The sequence below is a fragment of the Perca flavescens genome, chromosome 3 (genome assembly GCF_004354835.1).
Source record: "Perca flavescens isolate YP-PL-M2 chromosome 3, PFLA_1.0, whole genome shotgun sequence".
Classification (NCBI taxonomy): Eukaryota; Metazoa; Chordata; class Actinopteri; order Perciformes; family Percidae; genus Perca; species Perca flavescens.
This window is the reverse complement of record NC_041333.1, coordinates 9,147,093-9,169,877: the sequence shown is the minus strand read 5'-3', so window position 1 is coordinate 9,169,877 and position 22,785 is coordinate 9,147,093. Positions and strand designations below refer to the sequence as shown.

General features: G+C 40.9%; 1 protein-coding gene across 1 annotated transcript in view; it reads right to left on the bottom strand.

Moving 5' to 3' along the window:
• The window catches only part of LOC114552662 (B-cadherin), a 47,683-nt gene that overhangs the window by 6,729 nt on the left and 18,169 nt on the right, over positions 1–22,785 (bottom strand). The window contains exons 9-15 of the mRNA XM_028573642.1: positions 19,959–20,103; positions 18,496–18,668; positions 17,170–17,298; positions 6,294–6,416; positions 3,381–3,536; positions 2,488–2,632; positions 1,004–1,176 (exon numbers count right to left, since the gene is read on the bottom strand). Of these exons, the coding sequence (XP_028429443.1) occupies positions 1,004–1,176; positions 2,488–2,632; positions 3,381–3,536; positions 6,294–6,416; positions 17,170–17,298; positions 18,496–18,668; positions 19,959–20,103 (1,044 nt within the window). The remainder of the gene's footprint in view (positions 1–1,003; positions 1,177–2,487; positions 2,633–3,380; positions 3,537–6,293; positions 6,417–17,169; positions 17,299–18,495; positions 18,669–19,958; positions 20,104–22,785) is intronic.

The following is a 22,785-nucleotide window of genomic DNA, read 5'->3' as shown; positions in this document are numbered from 1 at the left end:
TGGAAGGCTTAAACATGTTGTGGTCATTTTACAGACTCAGTTGGAGCAGAATCCTTTAAGAAACTGAATTCAGCTGCAAAACTAATGGCATTCCCCCTAGCCTCGGCTGATGTGATGTTACATGATGACACCTTCTCAAGTCCTTTTTCTTTAGAAATTGCCTTCAGCTATGAACTGAAGCAAGTGTGCTGTGAAAGTGGTTATGGAAGTACTTATTGTGGTACTAGTTACCTTCCCCTATTAAATATTCTAACTGCTATTCAAGTATGTAATAAATAAAACAATGATATTCAATACGTATCCAGCGGTTCAAACTCTAAATGTACAGTGTATAAAAGTAACAGACCCTGCCTTCTACTCCATCAGGGGGAATTCGTTAGGTGTACAGTCACTGAGATCCATTGCAGTTTCTGTTGCTCTAACCAGTAGGCAATTACAGTAATGTGCTCTTTGTTAATGCAAAATGGAGGAAACCCGCAAGCAGTGCTGAACGGATAACCCTGACACAAAACCATCTCAAGCATCTTGGACTTGAGACCATCAGCGGTGGAACAGCTCAGGGAGAGCAAAGAGGAAAGTTTTTAAAAACCTTTACAGATTTCATATTCACTTCATACAGTTTATGGAACCTGTAAATGAATATCATGCAGTTTAATTTGGTTGCTGTTATTAAATAATATGACTGAATAATAAATACATATTTTTTTCTAATCACTGTTACCTGCAGAAACATCACAGAGTCTAACGGACATCAGGCCTTATACAATCCGCCAGTTGCCCAAAAAAACAACATTTCATTCATATAATTTTAAAGACATGGCTTCACGAGCAATTTTACTACGTCTGCTCTTATCTCTGAGACTTTCCTCCACTCTACCAGTGTCTCTCAGCACACCGCACAGAAATGGACACAGTACACTAATGAAAACATAAGTTTTATCTTTTTTATTTCAATAGGGTGAAAGCATGCAAAGACAAGTGGAATTTGTTTTAGAAGTCTCACCTCTCTGTCTAGCCCACCGGCATTGACTCTGATGATTCCCGTGACTGGGTTGATGACAAACAGGAAGTCACTGGGCAACTTTGGTTCCTGGCTCATAAGACGGTAGCGTATAGCTGAATTGTCAGTATCTGGCTGGTCAATATCTGTGGCCACAACCTTAATCACCTCAAAACCTGGAGAGATGGAAGTCAGAAGTGAAAACTAAATACAGACTTATCAAAGTATTCAGAGCACTCCATAAGAGAGGGGGTTTACAAAATAAAGCTGGGCCATACAGAGCTAACAGTATGTTGGTTTTCTTTCCAACCTAACAATGCATCTGGTGATCATGGTATGTGTAGGGTTAGGGTGTCAGTTCAATCATTTTGTAGTTTTGTCATCCCCCATAGAGTGGACAAAAATTACCCTTGGATGTTAAAAGTAGTGTACAATCTATGATTATGAGTTAAGGCTAACTACTTTAATGCATTGCGCAAACAGAAAACAAAGGTAGATTTAGACAACTACCAGATAAGAGTAATGACCAAGATGACAAAGAGTCCAAAGTTGTTTCTGCCATCAGATTTAGCTTAATACGTGTGCTCATTTCAGTGGAAGCACACTAATGTTTTTATAATTGATATTTTTTTGGACACACCATTGGCCTAGACCCCTATACTTTCAACTGGAAAATTTGTTTAAACTTTGAAACTTTGTTTATTTGAGAATTTGACTTTGACAAAAAGAAATTCTCTGTTTTGTTCCAATGCACAGTTATAGCACGTCAAGAAAATAGGATCATCAAAGTGAGAATACTGCAAAGAAAACTGTTTCAACTGCTATCGCTAGACAACTACATTATTTTGTGGGATAACAGGTAGTCTATATTCACGATGTTCCACTTTGAGGATTGCTTCAATGCCGCCGGAAATTCCACCGGATGTCTGTTACCTTCCTCTTTCTTTGTGTTGGCGTTCTAAACTCTGGTGGATCTCTGAGGACTATGGTTAACTGCTCCTCAGATCTTTGCAGAGTAAATCCAGACAGCTAGCTAGACTATCTGTCCAATCGGAGTTTTCTGTTGCACGACTAAGACAACTTTTGAATGTTCCACCAAAACAAGTTCCTTCCCGAGGCTATTTTGCAGAGGCACTGTGGCTCCGTCTGGCGCTTAGCCCAAGACAATTATGATTGTTTTAAAGAAATGCCAAAAAACATATACAGAGCATGTTTTTCTCCCATCGCAGAATGCTGTGTGGACTAGCCAGACCCTCACCCGCTCGCTGTGGAGGAAGGTCTGGCAGTGCCAGACTAGGTAACATTTAAAAAAATCCACTGAGTAGTATTTCCCCAATGTGCTGGAGCAGGTCTTGGATTTTACTATATCAAAGTAAAAGGTCAAACAGTAAAAGTCCTATGCTGCTGTTTTGTCTGTAAAATGGAAACATACTGTTGAACTCTGACATACATCTTTTTCAGGATTAAATGAGATCCACTAACAGTACCTGTTGGTGAGGCCTCAGCAACAGCTCCCAGAAAGGTGGATTGAGCAAAAGTAGGTCTGTTGTCGTTCTGGTCAATTACTTTCACTATAATTGCCATAGGGGCCTCAGCATTTCCTGAAACTTCTGCAACAGCATGTGCTTGAAACTGAAAATGACAAACACATTTATATTATTATACTGTACATGCAAGAATACTCCATGGAGATGACTGGGCATGGATCATACAGAAAGATACATACTGATTCAAGTAATCCTGTTATTGACCAAAACGTGAATGTGTGTCACCATGTTATCTGTTGAACTTAGAGTGAGAGCCTTTGAACTTACAGTCTTACATGTTTCTGAGAGCCAGACACTTTTATGTAATTTTACAATAATCCTGGCATCTGAACGTTTAATAAACTGAGGAAAGTATAAATATGACCGAGTTATGCTAGAACATTTAGTTAGAGAATTATATGAATTCACATGCATGAGCCTGTCGACCCTCATGTATGATGAGCACAAACATGTGACACAAAAATGCAAGTTTGTGTAACATACAGAGCATGGAATTGCAGCAAAGAAATGGATTTTCCTGCAGGTGGGACGTGAGAAGCTTCTTTGGATATTTGCTTTTTAGGCGTGAATATTACATTTTTGAATTTTTCTTTTCACTGAATCACTGTTAACCATGTTTTCTGAATGAGCAACGTACCAACAGGGTGAATGTTTGGTACCAAGAGTATACATTTTGGGTAAAGTATAGCTTTAAAGACGCGCTGGAAACTAGTATTTAAAACTAATGAATTCTGAAGGCAAAGAGAGTACAAAATGTGTAGGATGACTCCCGGCGTCATCCTGAAAAATGAACAATGAATCTGTGTAGCACTAACATCAGAGAGGATGCTTACCATGTAGCTGTCTTTTCTCTCTCTGTCCAGTGGTTGTGTGACATACAGATTACCAGTGTTTCTGTCCATGGTGAAAAGGCCAACAGGAGGCTGATCAGCTCCTGGACCAGTGATGCTGTAGAAGATCTTCTTAACCTTATCTTCATTAGAACGGATCTGGACAAAACACCACATGCCTGAGTTATACCACTCTCACTCACTACAACAATAGTTACAATATTGTTAAACATGTTTTACTACAGTAATAAAGGAATGCAAAAGTATTTGAGTTATACTGTTTTTACATTTTTGAGGTTCTGTAACCGGGAGTCGCCTGGTTACAATCTTCTACATGCTGTTATCAAGATCCCAAGTCAATTGTTTATTGGCATATCAGCCACGGTGAGAACAACTATCCTTTTTCATTATCGCAATTAAAAACATTTAGATTTCTCCTGATGACAGGATGACCACACTTGTCATTAAAAAGAAACTTAGTAAGACCAAGAAAACAAGGTAATAGCAACACAACTCTTCACACACGTCTCAGGTCTGGACCAACGTGAAATTAGAGCAGACTCTGAGAATGTCGTCTCACTGAGGGGACGTTCATTATAACCACTGCGGTGTGCTAAACAGCTGATTCTTCGCTGAGATAACACGGCTCCACAGGTCTACACAGGGTGGTGTTCTCGTCGCCTCGCAGCTGTGAACAGACGGACCGCCAAACAGTAACTAAAACTCCTCAGCAGTGGGAAAAGTAAAAGTAGCATTTATAGCCTGAACAAGCTACATTTTCAACACAACATATCAACAAATGCACCGTGATCAGAGTACATTCACAGAAATAGATTTGACTCAGCAGTCACAATCATAGATTAATAAATCAAACGCGCACCAGTAGCATCAATATATCAGTAGTATCAATCGATCACATTCATGGTAAACATTAGCCTTTACACATTAATAACCATAGCCTACTATGTTCTATCTCTGCCCAGAGCACTAAGCCTTACTGTATGTAGGGTACAACCAGGACAATTGAAACGGGGGACGAATGAAACATTGCAGTTATCCCGAAAACAATACATGTTGCAAATGTCAAATTTTGTCAGCATGTACAGCAATACTAAATCTACCAGACCCAGGAAAGTTGCCGTCATGATGTAATGCTGCTACAAAGTTAGACCCGCAAACCCAATATGAGTGCTGTAAGTAAAATTTTTAATGCAGTAATTTTTTTTTTAATAATAGGTTGTATTTATTGTTTCATGTACCATGGTCATGGTCATACGACAGATGAATTAGTGTTTTAAAATGTCCTACAGTGTGGAATGTCAGAGTTTTTTAGTTTAGGGGCAAAATAGGTTTGAATGTCAATTGTTACTGTCGGGACGAATGAAACAGCTGTTTCATTCGTCCAGACCAGGCAGTAAACCCCATGTATTCTAAGTAATTGCACAAATATCTATGTTTATACTATATTTTATGCAGGTGATACATGGAAAAATGGTTTTAGAAAGATGAAAATATATTTGGGGCTATCAGGTATTTGGATGTCCGGTGGCCTTACCCACATCAGAACAGAGTGAAATAACATTTTGTACAATAGAAACATTATATAATTGGAAACATGTATTATTCTAGCTATATAAATGGCATAGTGCATGGTATTTCCATAACCGCGAGATATGCGCTTCACGATGACGGCAATGAGTTGTTAACAGACATTCACCGTATAGCCCTGCAGCAATCTATCTGAAATAACACCTATCTGAACTACCATTCATGATATGTTGCTAAATAGTGAAGTTGTGGGAAGCGTACATAGCTTAAACTGTATGTTTCTTTCGTCCCCCATGCCTGTTTCATTCGTCCACGCCAGGAGGGACAAATGAAACAAAACGCACGTCAGACTACTGCTTAAATAACTCCCGAACGGTTTCGTTCAGAGCTGAAAATCAAACTGTATTTGACAGAGGACAGATGTAGGACATCGAAATTAAATCCACTTTCTCCAGAAAATGGAAGTTTTAGCACAAGCGCTTGCGTGCCTCCTTTCACAGCATCAGCTGCGGGGAAAGACCTTAGTTTCTGTGTGTCAGAGGGTTTTGTAGTTTAAGGCCCCATGCTGTGTTTATGGTCCTGCTGAACCAATGGAAAGAATCAAAGCTCCTGAAGGTGTGAAGACTACAAGCCTGTAGTTCTTCGACTTCCGGCCAGTTGTGAGGCTCTTTCCCTCTTTACTCTGACTTTTGCATAGGGGTGTGAACTCTCCAGGCTGGAGCTCTTGCAAGTAGGCCTGTCTTTTGTCTCAGGCTCTTTGTCTCTGAGCACATGTTGGCCACATGTGTTCCTTTGTTTAAGATCAGTTTAATTCTTACTTTCCTCTGTCCCAACATGTGTTAAGAGTTTAGGAAAGTTGTTAAAAGTATTGAAAAAATTGTCATAGCAATCGTAAAAAACTGTAACTGTTTCTCTCGAAACAGTGAACGTACAGTGTATAACTGTTTCATTCTTATTTAATGTTTCTTTAATTCCAAATAAGGCTTCATGAGCTGTATATACACAATGTAAGTCTAAAACAAGAGACTATTGCAATCAGCAGTGTTTGAAATGCACCAGACTGAAGTCCATTCTGTTTTGAGAGTTTGGTTAACAGTTTTGACAGCAGTGTGTTAGCATTTAAACAAAGCGCTGTAAATCTACAGTGTTGGGCAGGTTGTGGTTAAAGTCATGGGATTAAGTGTGTAGAGTTTTGAAAACTGTGTTCAAGCAATGAAAAATGAACTAGAGTTTGGTTCACATGAACTGCTGCTGTCCAGACTGTAGTTTTGTGGCTCCAGTTGTTTAGCGATAAAAAAAAAAACTGTAATTTAAAATCCGAGCTCAGTGATGAAACCGAAGAGTACGAGGGGCTTTATTTCCTCTTACCTTAGATACTTTTAGGGGGTAGGGTCCTCTGTCATTCTCAACGACAGAGAGGGCAGGGATAATCCATTCTCTCTTCCTCCTCCTCAGCCCCTCACCCGACTTGGGAACTTCCAGAATGGGCACCTGTTGATCAGTTGCACTCTTAAATATCATGCACATTTACGGTAAGACATTCTCTCAGGATCTGCACAGTAAATAAGGAGTAAAGATGAACTTGGCTTGGACCAGCTGCACCATTGTTATGCCACTTAGACTGTTATTTATCAATTATAAGTAATGTCATTTGGCTGTCATGATTTTTGATGAACACAACTCATCATTTTTATTGTTCCGACACAAATTTCAATTTACTTCATGTGTTTTTAGATACCACAGTGGCCCTTTAGTTATTGTGTTTTTCAAACAAACATCTCACACACAGAGAAGAAGAGTTAGAGTAAATGTGGAATCAGACAGTTTGGAGGTGCCCTTTTTAATATGCAGACATTGCTTAAGGATGCCAGTCCCCTCTTGGCAATTTCTTTAAAAAGCCTATTTGCAGTAATATTGTAAAAAAGATCTTAAAAGTAAATGTTCTTTTCCATTTTTGTATTTTTTAAAAGACCAGAAATAGAAGCCAACACTTGGTCGGTGCAGCCTGATAGCCCACTGTTAGGTCTGTCTGTCTGTCTGTCTGTCTGTCTGTGTTAAAGGAGTGTAAACAGTTAAAGTGATGGTTCGGAGTAATTTCACGCTAGGGTCCTTTGCACCATGACCTCGAGCCAAACACCCCCCTAGAAGTTTTTTTCAGCTGGGTCTAACATTGGGAGAGTTAGCTTAGAGTAGCGTTATCAGCTGAATAGCTTAGCGCAGGGGCTAATGGACACACGTTTGTATCTCGTAAGTTACCCCACTAATAATGCCCGAAATGATACCAAACTTCTACACTAGTACAAATAGGTTATGCACTCATAAAACGATGGATTGTAAAGTTTGTAAGTACACCAGAAGTGTATGTAAATAACACTTGCCTGCTGGCTTCTGCTCTCTGCTGTTGTTGTTGCTGCTGCTGCAGGCAGTAAGATGAGTGCTTAGGGACGTCTACAAATTAAAACACCGAAAAGAGATACAACAAAAATATTTATTAATTTAACTTTTTTTTTTTTAAAGTAAGTGCTGTAGTATAACTAGCAGGAGACAAGTTATAATTGAGGTAAGTTTGGAGACATTACCTTATTTAATCATTAAATTAATAAATATTTTTGTTGTATCTCTTTTCGGTGTTGTAATTTGTAGACGGCCCTAAGCACTCAGTAGCAGCAGCAGCAGCAGAGACGAGAAGCCAAGCATTGTTGTCAGAAAACATAGTATTCCAGCTAAGCGTGTTTCCTTAATATCTGATGACACATTGTGGTCATTTTTGGATTTAATACAGTAAATATATTACATATTGCACCTTTAAAGGGGAACTATTGTATAGCATTTTCAGGTTCATAATTGTATTTTTGTGTTTGCACTAGAACATGTTTACATGCTTTAAAGCTTAATAAAAGACTTTATCTGTTTCCCCCTGGCTGCTGGACCTGTATTCACCCTCTGTATGAGGTGCTCTGCTGGAGCTCCTGTCTCTTTAAACCCCCCTCCCAAGAAAGCCCAGTCTGCTCTGATTGGCCAGCGTGTTCCCTGGAATCTCCACCAGTGTTGCCAACTAAGCGGAGATTTAGCGACTTTTCAGACCCCCTTAGCGAGTTTTTTTCACAAAAGCGACTAGCAACAAATCTGGCGACTTCCTGTAGAAAAGACAGCGACTTTCTGTAGAAAGGACACCAGTATTGTCCCGGCGAGCACGCAAGGTCTTTCTCTCTTGTGGCCGCCAAAACAGTCACCTCTCTCTTCTGTTCTGTGACTGAGGAGCAGGCTGCCCCCCCTCCTGCTCTCTCCTCATGTGCAGCAGCACTGCACGGGGAGTTAGAAGGGGAGGGGGGACAGGGCGCGACGGCCGGGCTGCCTGCGGCGGAGATGAGAGACAGCGGGACGGGAGATATTGGGTGGTGAAGGCCCAGTGGGTATGAGTGGATTCAATCTCCATTGCCATATATCAACCAATGTGTCCCTGAGCAACCCATAGTTGCTCCAGAGGCATGCAACCTGTGGTATATAGCATGTATAGCAATTGTAAGTCGCTTTGGATAAAAGCATCAGCTAAATGACATGTAATGTAATAAGGAGAAAGACACCGCTGAGCTGGCCTGGCCCTGGGCAAGCCAATCTTTTTTGGGAATTCTTTATCGATCTTTCTCCCTCCCTTTTTAGAATTCCTTTTTGTGACTTCAAATATAGGCTACCTAAGTAATAATTATAATTTAATATAAATTCCAGTAGTGAGTTTGTGATTATTTGGCTAAAGATTTCTATTTCTTTTTATCTACCTTGCTGACACAACCACTTAGCTTTATGCAAATTATTGCATAATGGCGTCACAAATATGCAAATGAGCGTATGACGTCATCTAACTATTTTTAGTGACTTTTGGAGCTAGTGCTAGCTACTTCAATTGGAAAAGAGTTGACAACACTGATCTCCGCTGCAATCCAGTTTTGTTTCACTAGTAGCAGCTGGAGCTACTGCAGCGTATATAGCAGCACTTTTTTCCGTGAAAAATCATAAATAATAAGCTTTGTAAACAAATACTACACAACCGGACATGTCCCAGCAGTAATATGACCCGGAATTGGGGAGAAATGTCCAGCATTGGCCACGTATCGATAGTTACGTATTGTAACTCCAGATTCTATGTGTATAGGTGTAGCCCTCTAAGAGCTATCGCTATTGGGTTTATCCCTTCGCGCATGCGCAGTTGTGAAGATTTTCTTTTGCGCCCTGTGCCCCACACGGGCCTCTTTATTTTTTTAAAAGCTGCAAAAAAACCTGTGCGTGCGTTCTCTGTAGTTAACGAACAGCCGCTGTGTTCGTCTGATGTCTGTCGTGCGTAAAACGTACTGGAATAACGTGCGACCGCATGCGGGGAGATGCCTCCTCCGTGTCATTTTTATGAGGCGGAGGGAAAACTCCCTCGCCTGAATGAAGGTTGTTAAAACTTTCGGTGTGATGATGGATTTGGCTGTAAAAGTGGCCGCGCTCCCGTCCCCTCTAATGGAGAGGAGAGCGCATAAATCACACACCATCTTAGCCGACGTCAAGGCGAAGGAGGAGCGCTGTTTTTAGTGACAGCATCCTGAGAGGGGCTTGTGCCAGAGATAAACCTCTCTCTCTGTAGCCCTCGTGGCAGGATGAAATGGCTGCTACGTAGGCTTTAACTGTAGAAGAACCCAAATCATTACCCACCAATGTTTGGAGGTAGTTAACACTAGGGGCAGAGAACACTAGGTGGGCTCTGCACCATTCTCCGTGCACCAGCGCTGGAAAGCAGACCAACGCCCTGCGTAACACGCCGTAGTAGAGGGGGCTCTTGCGCCCTGAATAGTGCTCACCATGGCAGGGGGCAAGCCTAGTCCCTGCAAGCGTTCCCACTCAGCAGCCAGCCCCACTGCCGCTGGCTTATCACCGGGGGGTAAAAAGTTGCGCCTTTCAGTTGTGACAGAGCGTCGTCATGCCACGGTAGTTGCCAGGGGACTTTAGCAGCTGAACCAGAGTTGGGAACCAGGATGCGCTCGTGCGCTCCGGTGCCGCTAGAATGACTGACAGATTCTCCTCCTGGATGCTTTCCAGCATTATAACATGTTTTACAAAGTGACGCACGTGCATCACGGAAGTAAAGGCTGGACTACAATAGAGCTGTTTGGAGCAGTTTGTGAACAGTGTTTTCTGTTGGAGATGGTAAGTTCCTTTGGGGTGGACTTTGGGCTTTTTCACTTTGTGAACCTATAACGTGCACAAAAATAGATATATAACACAATAAAGTAAAGGGAAAAAGCCAAAAAGCATAATAAGAGCACTTTAATAAATGGAGTGATTGGAGTGATTGTCTCATTAAACCTTTAGAACATTGTGAACTGAACCCTGCTTTGTGTCGTTTTGTTCTCCGAGATCTCACCACTGCTTTCAGAATCTACTCACAGGGGTCAAGCCAGTAGATGATAGGATACAAATCACAAAACAATCCTGATCGGATTGTTTCACAACAGTAATTAATACATAAACTACAATGTGCTGCTTTTTTTAGTTCACAGTCACATTTTAAATAATGGTGCCTAACAAATGCACGTTGAGACATGTAAACAAAGTATTATTAATGTCAATGTACTTTATTACTGCCTCATACAGGCTGACCTTCCCTCCACTCTGTCTTTTATTTATTTATTTATATATTTATCTAACTAAGTATTTAACAGCCAGTGTGGGAAAGACTGAGTGATGAGAGAGCCAGAAAGAGAGCAGCTCGGGACACTCAAACACAAGCACTTTAAGTTTTGACGAGGTAAATAGTAAAAACATGCTGTTTGCTTATGGCCAGGCAAAGCAGCCTATATGTATTTTATTCATAGAATAAAATCTTCCTCTCTCACCCTAGTCGATTTTGTGAGGAGACCGAGGACTACAACACTGATGAGGGCTATAAACCCCGCTCCCCGGACCGGAAGATCTCGCTGACGGGGTTAAGACCGTGAACACATTGGGGGGAAGAGAGGAGGGCTAACGTTAGGCTCTCCTTATCGGCTATCACTACGCAGCATTTTACTCTCCAAAGTGAGGTTTATAGCAAACAAAATGGATGAACTTCGGCTGGGGATCTATGGAAGTAATCTGTTTCATCAGAATTTGAAATTAAAAAACCATTGTATTTCTAGCACTGAATATTTATGCATTGAAATTATGTATCTGAATTTTTTTGCCTCTGAATTTTACTTTTCAAATTTCTCCACAATTCAAAATTAAAAAGTCTCAGAAGTGAATTTAGTAAAGTGTGAAAGGTTTCCAGTTGTTGGCTGCAAGCTTCTATGGCACACTCCCGATCCAGAATCTAAAATTGATTGCTTTTCCCCGGGTTCCCGGATGTTAACACTAAATTTTATATATTACATTTTGCCGCTGAATTTGAGCAAGGTAAAAATATATTAGCTGAATTTCATACATTATATTTTGCATGTGAATTTGGTATATTGAATTGTTTTTACGTTGATTTTTTGACTCTGACTTTATAAACTTTGAAAAATAGATTAAAATTCAAAGGCAAAAAAATTTGATACATAATGTCAATGCATACATTTTCTAGAAATTCAATGTTTTTTTAATTTCAAAATCCGATAAAACAGATTAATTTCCATAGAGATAACCACTCATAAATGGATTATGGACTGCAACATCATGATTTTCACGGAAACATGGTAACAACAGTGCCGTGTAACAGCATGTAAATGTTTTGCCATGGTAGACTTACCCTAACCCTAACCCTTAAGCGCGTTTAGATAATTAGAGATTTTTTGCATCAGTAACAAACACCAACCTGACCAAGTGTCCGTCAACTGGATTTAGTTTTTATTTTTATATTATACTTCCCCCAATCCATTCGGCTAGAGTGCTGTCAAACCGACAATTGTGATTTCCATTGGATCAGACTGCTGTCACTTGGCTGCCTGTTCTGCCAATCTTCCCAGCCCTTGTCACATGACCAATTAATGTTTCAACAACAATTATCCCAAATTCTGATACCATGGAACCAGCATTGGAATAGTTTTTTTTTTTTTTTTTTAAGTTTCAGACTGATTCTATAGAAAATGTGTATTGTATTCAGCTATACAATTTGTTTAAAATGAAAACAAGTGGAACTTATAATCAATGTGATGTTTTATTTAGAAGAATTACATTATCACAGACACATTTGAACATATTAAAAAGCATTTATTGATATATCATTGCCCACAGCATCAGAGGGTGATGTGGCGTTGGCTGGCTAACTGGATTTTCCCTTTATCATCCTTCTTCTCTCCTCTTCTCCGTCTTACAGCAGCAACACCAGTACTGAACAAACACTGAGCACAAAGCTTAATACGACACACCCATGATTAAAGGCGAACACATTTGTTTTTCACTATTTTCCTATTTGTTTGTCTGTAACTGACTGAAAGGATTAACTGTCTTTGAAATTGGTCCAGTATTGAGCTAATACCCTGTGATCGGCAGCCGCAAACCGGGCTGCAATGTAACCCTACGGGACAAATGTGCATCGTTGATTTCTTCCACTAAAAGTGCTGTTTTACCACTGACAGGCTCAGATTATTATTCTAAGTGTCTGATAACATTATGGAAAGGATCCCTACAGAGATAGACCATTTTTAAAAGAGTAAAATGCTCTGAGTTTGCTGTTCCTAAACCCACCAGACTCCATTTAAATAAACAGTACTTTTAGTGTGTATACAGACAACATATTTCCAAATTGGTAAAGTATGTGTTAATTTCAACCAAACCAGAGTGGTTATGGTTGGAAAAGAGAGAAGACAAATCAAGATGGCTTTTCATAGTTTTATTTTGTGTCTGTCGACTTTACATTAATTGTATTTTACAATGCTAACATTTTAGTTTATTTGCATGGAGTCTGGTGGGTTTAGTGATAGCAATTTCAGGAATGTTTTAATGTTAAATAATTGTACTCTGTAACAGTAAGGTTGATCTCTGTAGGGATCCTTTCCATAATGATCCTTTCCATAATGTTCCATAATAATCGGAGCCTGTCAGTGGTAAAACAGCTTTTTTCTGGATGTGAATTGAAGGTGCCCTATTAACTTACATTGCAGCTTGTTTCGCTGACTGCCGACTGCAGCGATCTTGCTTAATACTGGACCAGTGTGAAAGATTGTTGTTCCCATCAATCACAAAGACATACAAAAAGTATTTAAAAAAAGGTTGAAAAAAAACCCAAAGTTACCCTTTAAGTCACCACAAGTCCAACCACTTCCTATGCAGCAGAGAAAGCATAAGCATCTTTACATATAACTAAAATCAAATATTAGACTTACTGAGCAGCAAAAGATTGCCTCCTAATATTCCTAACACTTCTTTATAACACTTCTTTCCCAGTGCAGTCACACACTGTGGCCTGTACGCTGCTGTCCTGCTCCAGGCCTTCGTTGTCTGCAACCCTCAGGACCACAGTGTACTCTCAACTGCTCAGCGAATAAATTCAGGACAATGACCGTTTCTGTAACAAAGAGGAAAATGGAGGAAATTTGACTTTATAGAACCCTGCACAGTACAGCTGAGAAGCCAATTCCTTTACAAACCTGGGAAAACACCATCTCAGACTAACTTACTTATTACTGCACAATAGTGGCTCCTGTGTGATATATTTTATGTTCTGCACCTAAAAACCATTTTAAATTTCATCTGTATTAAAAATTGTTCAAAAACATTCAACAACAATTGGGTGGGACAACAACTGATAAAAAAAAAAGAAATTGGTTATTATATCTTAAAGACACTCACAAATGTTGTACAAACCAGCTAATTTAATTTAAAGTGCTACATGGACTACACTACTCCTGTACTAAACTACATTTGGAATATTACGTGTCTCCAAGTCTGCAGAGGGCACCCTGGGTCACCTTTTTTGGTCCTGTACCTAACCAATTTTGGTCGGACATCTCTGCCTGCCTTTGTACATTTTGGGACATGAATTCAGACAGATATGACTGTGATACTATACTGGACCTCTGCGGGAACTGTCATCTTAAAGTGTTGAACCACTTACATCGTAAGACTGTTCACCATGGCATAATTATTGCTAAATGAAATATTCGTATTGGAAAAGCGAGGATTATACATCCTGTAAGACCTTGCAAGCGTAGAGATATCCAACTTGTTACATATAGGGAAAGTACGATACAATGTCTTTCTCAACTCTGTAGCCTTTGACAAAATGTAGCAGCCATTTTTATCTTACGTATAAAAAATATCTTGTCTTCTGCTCTCTGCCGCTACCAGCAGTAAGACGAGTGCTTAGGGACGTCTACAACTTACAACACAGAAAAGACATAACAAAAATATTTATTAATTTAACTTATTTTTTTAAAGTGCTGTAGTACAACTAGCAGGAGACAAGTTCTAATGGAGTAAGTTTGGAGACACTACCTTATTTAATCATTAAATTAATAAATGTGTTGGTTGTATCTCTTTTCGGTGTAGTAATTTGTAGACGGCCCTAAGCACTCTACTGCCGGTAGCAGCAGCAGCAGCAACAGAGAGCAGAAGCCAGCAGGCAAGTGTTATTTAAAATAAACTCCTGGTGTACTAACAAACTTTCCAATCCATCGTTTTATGAGTACATAACCTATGTGTACTAGTGTAGAAGTTTGGTATAATTTTGGGCATTATTAGTGGGGTAATGTACAAGATACACTCTTGGATCCATTAGCCCCTGCGCTAAGCTATTGAGCTGATAACGCTAACTCTCCCAATGTTCGACCCAGCTGAAAAAAGCTTCTGGGGGTTGTTTGGCTCGAGGTCTAGGGTAAAATTACTCCGAACCATCACTTTAATATAGGTCACTCCTTCACTTTAAGCAAAAAAGTGCTTAACCTTTCCTTCCAACATCCAATCTTTTTAGGGACTGTTGGTTATTTATATAAAGGGCAACCGGAGGAGTTTTGGGATCTTTAGTAAAAATAGACTAGACCCTCCCTTTGCCAGTAAAAAAAACTTCTATGACCCTCCAAAATGCCTGCAAAAAGAGGAATGACCCTCCCCATCAATTTGAGGATGCCTTCTGTACTTGTTAGCACTTGGTTAAAATGCACAGATCACTTGTTGTTTACAGCCATACCATAAATGAATAAACCATAGACTGTAAATTATTCTATTCCAAAACATATATGTTTATTTTTAAAGCAGACATTGTAACAATTTAACAACTTGCCCTTATGAAATCCAATCGCGGCACGGCTGTCTTGGAACACAATAGACAGATGGTGGCGGAATGCCCCGACACTTAAATTCAACTAAAATGTAACAGTGAATAATCAGTGTTCAACTTACAGTCTGTTGAGGTGCCTCTCCAAATGCAGAAACCAAGCGCAATCACACCATAAAACGTTAAGAAAAAAGATCTGTATTTTGCCGTTATCTAATGACACGAAAAAAAGTAATCCACAGCGATCAGTAGATCCACAAAAAGGTAAATGATACGGTGTATCCAGCAAGGCCTACGCTTGTCACATTTACCAGCCAGCTCCAAACAGGTGAACTCAGCCTCTCCACTTCGCCGTTGAAAACATGGTGGAATAAACCAATAAAAGTCTAAATCTACACAAAACGCAAAATCAATTAGTAAGCTGACATCAAATGTATATACATGGCATTTAGGAAACCTTTATTGCAACCTTGACATGGCAAGATGTGCAGACATAGTGCAACAGTAATTTAATTTTTTACATCCTGCTGCTATCATCATCAGCCAGGTAGGCTAATATATTTTTTTTACTAAAGCAGTATATGAAATCAGATGTATTACTTAACACTATTTAGTTGTTTTTTGTTATTTAAAATATTTATAAAATATCTGGTCATGCCAGGCATAATTATTCCACTGATTTTTTAAACAATGCAATTACCCGTTTCAGCCACCAGGGGGCAGTGCTTCCCCTGCCCCACAACAAAGCAAAGTCATGGGTCAGACCCATCAAGTAGCGGGGGCCGAGACTGAGAGCTACATGGAAAAATATGCACCAAACAAGCCATTTAGAAATGTTGCTGTTTCATGAATACAAAAGTTGTGTGACCCCCCCTCCTAGACTATAAAATGTTGGGTGACCCTCCCCTCAACAAAGAATAAAAAGACATGACCCTCCCATATTTTCCTCCGGTGGTCCTTTCCATAAATACCGAACAGTCCCTTAGTGTGAATTTTTTATCACATGTGACTAGCGTTGTTAAAAGAAGATGAACTAGCAGTTTATAAATGGTCAACTTTAAAGCCACTTCTTAAAGGGGAAAAATGATATAGCATTTGCAGGTTCATACTTGTATTTTGTGTTTGTACTAGAACATGTTTACATGCTTTAATGTTCAAAAAACACTTTATTTTTCTCATGCTGCCCATGGCTACTGGACCTGTATTCACCCTCTGTGTGAGGTGCTCTGCTGGAGCTCCTGTCTCTTTAAGCCCCCCTCCCAACAAAGCCCAGTCTGCTCTAATTGGCCAGCGTGTTTCCTGGAATCTCCTCTCTGCTCCAGTTTTGTTTCACTAGTAGCAGCTGGAGCTATGCAACAGAGTATATAGCAGTACTTTGTACCATGAAAAGAGGCTTCTTAAACATACAATACACAACCGGACATGTCCCAGTAGTAATGTGACCCGAAATTGGAGAGAAATGAACAGCATTGGCCACAAAGATTACAGCTATCTGGCATTAGCATGCAGCTACTTAATCGTTAGCAGTAGGCTGACATGGATTGTAATGGAACGAAGAAGCACTGTGTTTAAACAATGTTAACACCGCAAAAAAACACTCCAGTCCTGCCTGGCTGGAGTAGATGACCAATCATAGAAGGCCAACTAAGTGTTACGTGACACCTAGCCAAGAGTAGAAAACCTGTTGAAACCGGAGCGTTCAGAGCTGTTGGAAATCTGAACGTTTTAGCTCAGATTTCTCTAAAATATATTTACCTCATTATTTGGCCACATTTAACAAGAAAATCCAATATTATAACATCGTAGATATGACAGAAAATATGGAAAAGCATAATACATGCACTTTAAAAAATGACAACAACACTGACTATAGTTCTTACTTTAAGCCCATGGACACTGCTTCAGCATGGTGAGAACTCAGACAGACAGATCTGCTGTGCCTCATTATGGTTGCTAAGCTATGATGGGAGAACTTCTCTTCTAGAGAGTATTTAGCCAATAGTGAATTTTCAGTCAAAAGTATGTTGTACTTACCGACGGCTGAGTAGAGGCCGGAGCATTGTCGTTGCTATCTGTGACAGTAAGGATTACTTTTGCTTCTCCAATCAATCCTTCTCCCTTCATGTCTGCTGCTTGTACCACCAGAGTGTAATTGGGGTATTTCTGTTAGTAAAGAAACAGTTTAACTAATCAACTGGAAGGCTTAAACATGTTGTGGTCATTTTACAGACTCAGTTGGAGCAGAATCCTTTAAGAAACTGAATATAGCTGCAAAACTAATGGCATTCCCCCTAGCCTCGGCTGATGTGATGTTACATGATGACACCTTCTCAAGTCCTTTTTCTTTAGAAATTGCCTTCAGCTATGAACTGAAGCAAGTGTGCTGTGAAAATGGTTATGGAAGTACTTATTGTGGTACTAGTTACTTTCCCCTTGGAATGTAAATTCATATAAAATATTCTAATTGCTATTCAGGTATGTAATAAATAAAACAATGACATTTAATATGTATTCAGCGGTCCAAACTCTAAATGTACAGTGTATAAAAGTGACAGACCCTGCCTTCTACTCCATCAGGGGGCATTTGTTAGGTGTACAGTCAGTGAGAGCCATTGCAGTTTCTGTTGCTCTAACCAGTAGGCAATTACAGTAACGTGCTCTTTGTTAATGCAGAATGGAGGAAACCCGCAAGCAGTGCTGAACGGATAACCCTGACACAAAACCATCTCAAGCATGTCGGACTTGAGACCATAGACAGAACAATCATGGATAAAGGTGTCCCGTCACAATGCAGCTGTTGGTTTTTTATTTGCCGCTGGGCTGGGGTGGGAGTGGCCTACCTGTGTCACCGAGCTTAAAAGAGCAGACTGAGGGGAGTTCAGAGAGAGAGAGGACATAAAGCGGTGGAACAGCTCAGGTAGAGGAAAGCTTTTAAAACCTTCACAGATTTCATATTCACTTCATAAAGTTTTTATGGAACCTGTAAATGAATGTCATACAGTTTAATTTGGTTGCTGTTTAAAATAATATGACTGAATAATAATACATAAAACAAATTAATTCACTGTTCTGTAACTCACTGAAACAACACAGGGTCCATCATACTGTACATTGGGCCATATACAATCAGCCAGTTGCCCAAAAAACCATTTCATTCAAAACATTTTCCAGACGTCGCTTCACAAGCAATGTGACTACGTCTGCTCTTAACTCTGAGACTTTCCTCCACTCTACCAGTGTCTCTCAGGACGCCGCACAAAGACGGACACAGTACACTAATGAAAACAGAAGTTTTATCTTTTTCATTTCAATAGGGTGAAAGCATGCAAAGACAAGTGCAATTTGTTTTAGAAGTCTCACCTCTCTGTCTAGCCCACTGGCATTGACTCTGATGACTCCCGCGATTGGGTTGATGACAAACATGAGGTCACTGGGGAACTGTGGCTCCTGGCTGATAAGACGGTAGCGGATATCTGAGTTGTCAGTATCAGGCTGGTCAATATCTGTGGCCACAACCTGAATCACCTCAAAACCTGGAGAGATGGAAGTCAGAAGTGAAAACTAAGTAAAGTATTCAGAGCACTCCATAAGAGAGGGGATTTACAAAATAAAGTCGGGCCATACAGGGCTAACAGTATGTTGGTTTTCTTTCCAACCTAACAATGCATCTGTTGATCATGGTATGTGTAGGGTTAGGGTGTCAGTTAAATCATTTTGTAGTTTTTTCATACCCCATAGAGTGGACTAAAATTACCTTTAGATATAAAAAGTAGTGTACAATCTATGATTACTAATTAAGGCTAATTACTTCAATGCATTGCGCAAACCGAAAAAAATTTAGATTTAGACAACGACCAGATAAAAGAGTCCAAAGTTGTTTCTGCCATCAGATTTAGCTTAATACGTGTGCTCACTTCAGTGGCAGCACACTAATGTTTTTATAATTAATATTTTTTTGGACACACCATTGGCCTATAGTCTCAACTGGAAAATTGGTTTAAACTTTGGAACTTTGTTTTTTGACAATTTGACTTTGACAAAAAATATTCTTTGTTTTGTTCCAATGCACAGTCATAGCATGTCAAGAAGATAGGATCATCAAAGTGAGAAAACTGCAAAAAAAACAACTCTGCTTTAAATGCTATTGCTAGCAGACTACATTATTTTGTGAGATAACAGGTAGTATATATCCACGACATTCCACTTCCGGGATTGCTCCGGTGCCGCCGGAAATTCCACAGGAAAATTCCACCGGAAAATTCCACCGGATGTCCCGTTACCTTCCTCTTTCTATGGTTAGGACTATGGTTAACTGCTCCTCAGATCTCTGCAGGGTAAATCCAGACAGCTAGCTAGACTATCTGTCCAATCTGAGTTTCCTGTTGCACGACTAAATCAACTTTTGAACATACAAAAACAAGTTCCTTCCCGAGGCTATTTTGCAGAGCCACCATGGCTCCGTCCAGCGCTTAGCACCGCCCAAGACAATTATGATTGTTTTAAAGAAATGTAAAAACCAGAGCACAATTTTCACCCATCGTAGAATGCTGTATGGACTAGCCAGACCCTCCTCCACAGCGCCGTGGAGGAAGGTCTGGCAGTGCCAGACTAGGTATCATAAAAAAAGTCCCATTCAGCACTAGCACATTCACTGAGTAGTATTTCCCCCAAAGTGCTGGAGCAGGTCTTGGATCATACTATATTAAAGTAAAAAGTCAAACAGTAGAAGTCCTATCCTGCTGTTTTGTCTTGTAAAAGGGAAACATACTGTTGAACTCTGACATACATCTTTTCCAGGATTAAATGAGATCCACTAACAGTACCTATTGGTGAGGCCTCAGGAACTTCTCCCAGAAAGGTGGATTGATTGAAAGTAGGCTTGTTGTCGTTCTGGTCAATTATTTTCACTATAATATCCATGGTGTCCTCAGCATTTCCTGAACCTTCTGCTACTGCATGTGCTTGAAACTGCATAAGACAAACACATTTGTATTACAATAATGTACAGTACAGGCCAAATGTTTGGACACACCTTCTCAATGCGTTTTCTTTATTTTCATGACTATTTACATTGTAGATTCTCACTGAAGGCATGAAAACTATGAATGAACACACAAAGTGTGAAATAACTGAAAACATGTCTTATATTTTAGATTCCTCAAAGTAGCCACCCTTTGCTTTTTTGATAGCTCTGCAAACTTGGTGTTCTCTCAATGAGCTTCATGAGGTAGTCACCTGAAATGCTTTTCACTTCACAGGTGTGCCTTGTCAGGGTTAATTAGTGGAATCTTTTCCCTTATTAATGGGGTTGGGACCATCAGTTGTGTTGTGCAGAAGTCAGGTTGATACACAGCCGACAGCCCTATTGGACAACTGTTAGAATTCATGTTATGGCAAGATCCAATCAGCTAAGTAAAGAGAAATGAGTGGCCATCATTACTTTAACAAATGAAGGTCAGTCAGTCCGGAAAATTGCGAAAACTCTGAATGTGTCCCCAAGTGCAGTCGCAAAAAACATCAAGCGCTACAACGAAACTGGCTCACATGAGGACCGCCCCAGGAAAGGAAGACCAAGTGTCAGCTCTGCTGCTGAGGATACGTTCATCCGAGTCACCAGCCTCAGGAATCGCAAGTTAACAGCAGCTCAGATTAGAGACCAGATGAATGCCACACAGAGTTCTAGCAGCAGACACATCTCTAGAACAACTGTTAAGAGGAGACTGCGTGAATCAGGCCTTCATGGTCAAATAGCTGCTAGGAAACCACTGCTAAGGAGAGGCAACAAGCAGAAGAGATTTGTTTGGGCCAAGAAACACAAGGAATGGACATTAGAGCAGTGGAAATCTGTGCTTTGGTCTGATGAGTCAAAATTTGAGATCTTTGGTTCCAACCACTGTGTCTTTGTGCGACGCAGAAAAGGTGAACGGATGGATTCTACATGCCTGGTTCCTACCGTGAAGCATGGAGGAGGAGATGTGGTGATTTGGGGGTGCATTGCTGGTGACACTGTTGGGGATTTATTCAAAATTGAAGGCATACTGAACCAGCATGGCTACCACAGCATCCTGCAGCGACATGCCATCCCATCCGGTTTGCGTTTAGTTGGACCATCATAAATTTTCCAACAGGACAATGACCCCAAACACACCTCCAGGCTGTGTAAGGGCTATTTGACCAAGAAGGAGAGTGATGGAGTGCTGCGCCAGATGACCTGGCCTCCACAGTCACTGGACCTGAACCCAATCGAGATGGTTTGGGGTGAGCTGGACTACAGAGTGAAGGCAAAAGGGCCAACAAGTGCTAAGCATCTCTGGGAACTCCTTCAAGACTGTTGGAAAACCATTTCAGGTGACTACTTCTTGAAGCTCATCAAGAGAATGCCAAGAGTGTGAGCAGCAGTAATCAGAGTAAAGGGTGGCTACTTTGAAGAAACTAGAATATAAGACATGTTTTCAGTTATTTCACACTTTTTGTTAAGTACATAATTCCACATGTGTTCATTCATAGTTTTGATGCCTTCCGTGAGAATCTACAATGTAAATAGTCATGAAAATAAAGGAAACGCATTGAATGAGAAGGTGTGTCCAAACTTTTGGCCTCCATGGAGATGATTAGGCATGGATCATACAGAAAGATACATACTGATTCAATTAATCCTGTTATTGACCAAAACGTGAATGTGTGTCACCATGTTCTCAGTTGAACTTAGAGTGGGAGCCTTTGAACTTACATAAAGTCTTACATGTTTCTGAGAGCCAGATACTTTTATGTAATTTAACAATAATCCTGGCATCTGAATATAATAATCTAAGGAAAATTGAAATATGACCGAGTTATGCAAGAAATTTAGTTATAGAATTATATGAATTCACATCTCCGTGAACCATCACCTTATCGTGGTGGAGAGGTTTGTGTGTCTCTGTGAACCTGAGGGCTGTGTTGTCTGGAGCTTTGTGCTCCTGGTAGGGTCTCCCAAGGCAAAGTGGTCTCAGGTGAGGGGCCAGACAAAGAATGGTTCAAAAACCCGAATGCAAAAGCTAAGCAGAGATGGAGTGACCCTGCCCGGAGGAAGCCCGGGGCCCCCGTCTGGAGCCAGGCCCAGACGGCGGGCTCGTCGGCGAGCGCCTGGTGGCCGGGTTTGCCACGGAGCCCGGCCGGGCACAGCCCGAACAAGCTACGTGGCAACTCCCTCTCCATCCCATGGGCCCACCACCTGTGGGAGGAACCGTTGGGGTCGGGTGCGATGCCACATGGGTGGCAGTGAAGGTCAGGGGCCTCGACGGACCAGACCCGGGCGGCAGACGCTGGCTCTGGGGACGTGGAACGTCACCTCTCTGTGGGGGAAGGAGCCGGAACTGGTGCGGGAGGTGGAGCGCTACCGGTTAGATCTGGTGGGGCTTACCTCTACGCACAGTCTTGGTTCTGGAACCATACTCCTGGATAGGGGGTGGACTCTTTTCTTCTCCGGAGTTGCCCAGGGTGTGAGGCGCCGGGCGGGTGTGGGGATACTCACAAGCCCCCGGCTGAGCGCCGCTGTGTTGGAGTTTACCCCGGTGGACGAGAGGGTCGCCTCCCCACGCCGGCGGGTTGTGGGGGAAAACTCTGACTGTTGTTTGTGCATATGCACCAAACAGGAGTTCGGAGTATTCG